The sequence below is a fragment of the Salvelinus fontinalis genome, chromosome 5 (assembly GCF_029448725.1).
Source record: "Salvelinus fontinalis isolate EN_2023a chromosome 5, ASM2944872v1, whole genome shotgun sequence".
In the NCBI taxonomy this organism is placed as follows: Eukaryota; Metazoa; Chordata; class Actinopteri; order Salmoniformes; family Salmonidae; genus Salvelinus; species Salvelinus fontinalis.
In genome coordinates, this window is record NC_074669.1 from 59174404 (window position 1) to 59177914 (window position 3511).

At 46.6% G+C, this 3511-nt stretch overlaps 1 protein-coding gene across 1 annotated transcript in view; it reads left to right on the forward strand.

Annotated features, from left to right (window-relative positions):
- Nucleotides 1–3111, forward strand: part of LOC129855926 (cysteine-rich protein 1-like) — a 5802-nt gene extending 2691 nt beyond the window's left edge. Inside the window, exons 2-3 of the mRNA XM_055924040.1 lie at nucleotides 2372–2466; nucleotides 2812–3111. Coding sequence (XP_055780015.1) covers nucleotides 2372–2466; nucleotides 2812–2934 — 218 coding nt within the window. The 3' untranslated portion in view covers nucleotides 2935–3111. The remainder of the gene's footprint in view (nucleotides 1–2371; nucleotides 2467–2811) is intronic.
- The last annotated feature ends 400 nt before the right edge of the window (nucleotides 3112–3511 follow it).

Sequence of the window (3511 nt, forward strand, 5' to 3'; positions counted from 1 at the left end):
CCTCTAACTCCATTGGTCCATGACATACATTTGACCTCTAACCCTTGGTATCCTCTAACCCCATTGGTCCATGACAGACATGTGACCTCTAACCCTTGGTATCTTCCAACCCCACTGGTCCATGACATGCAATCTCTATTGCACTCAACACTGCCCTTTCCCACCTGGACAAAAGGGACACCTATGTGAGAATGCAATTCATCGACTACAGCTCAGCATTCAACACCATAGTACCCTCAAAGCTCATCACTAAGCTAAGGACCCTGAGACTAAACACCTCCCTCTGCAACTGGATCCTGGACTTCCTGATGGGCCGCCACCAGGTGGTAAGGGTAGGTAACAACACATCCGCCACGCTGATCCTCACTACGGGGGCTGTGTGCTCAGTCCCCTCCTGTACTCCCTGTTCACTCATGACTGTCGAGCCAGGCACGACTCCAACACCATCATCAAGTTTGCCGATGACACAACAGTGGTATGCCTGATCACCGTCAGCGATGAGACAGCCTATAGGGAGGAGGTCAGAGACCTGGCCGTGTGGTGCCAGGACAACAACCTCTCCCTCAACGTGATAAAAACAAAGGAGATGACTGTGGACTACAGGAAAAGGAGGACCAAGAACGCCCCCATTCTCATCGGGCTGTAGTGGAGCAGGTTGAGTGCTTCAAGTTCCTTGGTGTCCACGTCACCAACAAACTAACATGGTCCAAGCACACCAAGACAGTCGTGAAGAGTGCATGACAAAACCTATTCCCCCTCAGGAGACTGAAAAGATTTGGCATGGGTCCTCAGATCCTCAAAACGTTCTACAGCTGCACCATCGAGAGCATCCTGACGGGTTGCATCATTGCCTGGTATGGCAACTGATCGACCTCTGACCGCATGACACTATAGAGGGTAGTGCGTACGACCCAGTACATCACCGGGGCCAAGCTTCTTGCCATCCAGGACCTCTATACCAGGCGGTGTCAGAGGAAGGCCCTACAGATTGTAAAAGACACCAGTCACCCTAGTCCTATACTGTTCTCTCTTCTACCGCACGGCAAGTGGTACCGGATCACCAAGTCTCGGACCAAAAGGCTCCTTATCAGCTTTTACCCCCAAACCCTCAGAATCCTGAACATCTGATCAAATGACCACCAGACCCCTCACTGCTGCTACTCTCTGTTTACTATCTATACATAGTCACTTTAACTCTACCTACATATTACCTCAATTACCTGGATTAACCGGTGCTGCTGCTACTCTCTGTTTACTATCTATACATAGTCACTTTAACTCTACCTACATATTACCTCCATTACCTGGATTAACCGGTGCCCCCTCACATTGACTCTGCAACGGAACCCCAATATAGCCTCGCTATTGTTATTTTACTGCTGCTGTTTAATTATTTATTACTGAAAAAATATATATGTTTACTGAACACATTTTTTCTTAACTTCTTGAAGCAATGTTGGTTAAGAGCTTGTAAGTTCGCATTTCACTGTGAGGTCTACACCTGTTGTATTCAGCATTTCACTGTAAGGTCTACACCTGTTGTATTCAGCATTTCACTGTGAGGTCTACACCTGTTGTATTCAGCATTTCACTGTAAGGTCCACACCTGTTGTATTCAGCATTTCACTGTGAGGTCTACACCTGTTGTATTCAGCATTTCACTGTGAGGTCCACACCTGTTGTATTCAGCATTTCACTGTAAGGTCCACACCTGTTGTATTCAGCATTTCACTGTGAGGTCCACACCTGTTGTATTCAGCATTTCACTGTAAGGTCTACTACACCTGTTGTATTCAGCATTTCACTGTGAGGTCCACACCTGTTGTATTCAGCATTTCACTGTAAGGTCTACACCTGTTGTATTCAGCATTTCACTGTAAGGTCTACACCTGTTGTATTCAGCATTTCACTGTAAGGTCCACACCTGTTGTATTCAGCATTTCACTGTGAGGTCCACACCTGTTGTATTCAGCATTTCACTGTGAGGTCCACACCTGTAGTATTCAGCATTTCACTGTGAGGTCTACACCTGTTGTATTCAGCATTTCACTGTGAGGTCCACACCTGTTGTATTCAGCATTTCACTGTGAGGTCTACACCTGTTGTATTCAGCATTTCACTGTGAGGTCCACACCTGTTGTATTCAGCATTTCACTGTGAGGTCTACACCTGTTGTATTCAGCATTTCACTGTGAGGTCCACACCTGTTGTATACAGCATTTCACTGTGAGGTCTACACCTGTTGTATTCAGCATTTCACTGTTGTATTCGGCGCATGTGACAAATACAATTTGAGTATCCTCTAACCAGATTGGTCCATGACAGACATTTGACCTCTAACCCGTGGTATCCTCTCTCCCCATTGGTCCAGGTGAGAAGAAGAGGTCATTGGGGCGGGACTACCACCCTCTGTGTCTGAAGTGTCAACTGTGTCAGAGACAGTTGACCCCGGGACAACATGCTGAGGTATGGAGAGAGAGGGAGGGAGGGAAGAGGAGGAGGGAGAGAAGGGGTCAGGGAGGAACAGGAGCTGAGAGGGAGGGGAGTATAGCGGAGGGGGGAGGGGGGAGGGGGGAGAGAAAGATAGTATCAACAGTGTCAGAGACAGCTGACCCCAGGACAACATGCTGAGGTACGAAGACAGGGAGGGGGGGGGTGGGGAAGGAGTGAGGGAGGGAGGTGGGGTGCAGAAGGAAGGTCTGTCTATCTATCTGTCTGTCTGTCTATCTATCTGTCTGTCTGTCTGTCTGTCTATATGTGTGTATCGATGTATCTCATGAACTAAGATGTTTTCTGTGCTTTGTGTTTCAGCATGATGAGAAACCCTACTGCACAAACTGTTACATGAAGATGTTTGGTACCAGAGGTAGATACTGCTTGGTGATGAGAAACCCTACTACACTGTTACATGTAGATGTTGGGTACCAGAGGTAGATACTGCTTGGTGATGAGTAACCCTACTACACTAACTGTTACATGTAGATGTTTGGTACCAGAGGTAGATACTGCTTGGTGATGAGTAACCCTACTACACTGTTACATGTAGATGTTTGGTACCAGAGGTAGATACTGCTTGGTGATGAGTAACCCTACTACACTAACTGTTACATGTAGATGTTGGGTCCCAGAGGTAGATACTGCTTGGTGATGAGTAACCTTACTACACTAACTGTTACATGTAGATGTTTGGTACCAGAGGTAGATACTGCTTGGTGATGAGTAACCCTACTACACTAACTGTTACATGTAGATGTGTGGTACCAGAGGTAGATACTGCTTGGTGATGAGAAACCCTACTACACTAACTGTTACATGTAGATGTGTGGTACCAGAGGTAGATACTGCTTGGTGATGAGAAACCCTACTACACTGTTACATGTAGATGTTGGGTACCAGAGGTAGATACTGCTTGGTGATGAGTAACCCTACTACACTGTTACATGTAGATGTTTGGTACCAGACGTAGATACTGCTTGGTGATGAGTAACCCTACTACACTAACTGTTACATG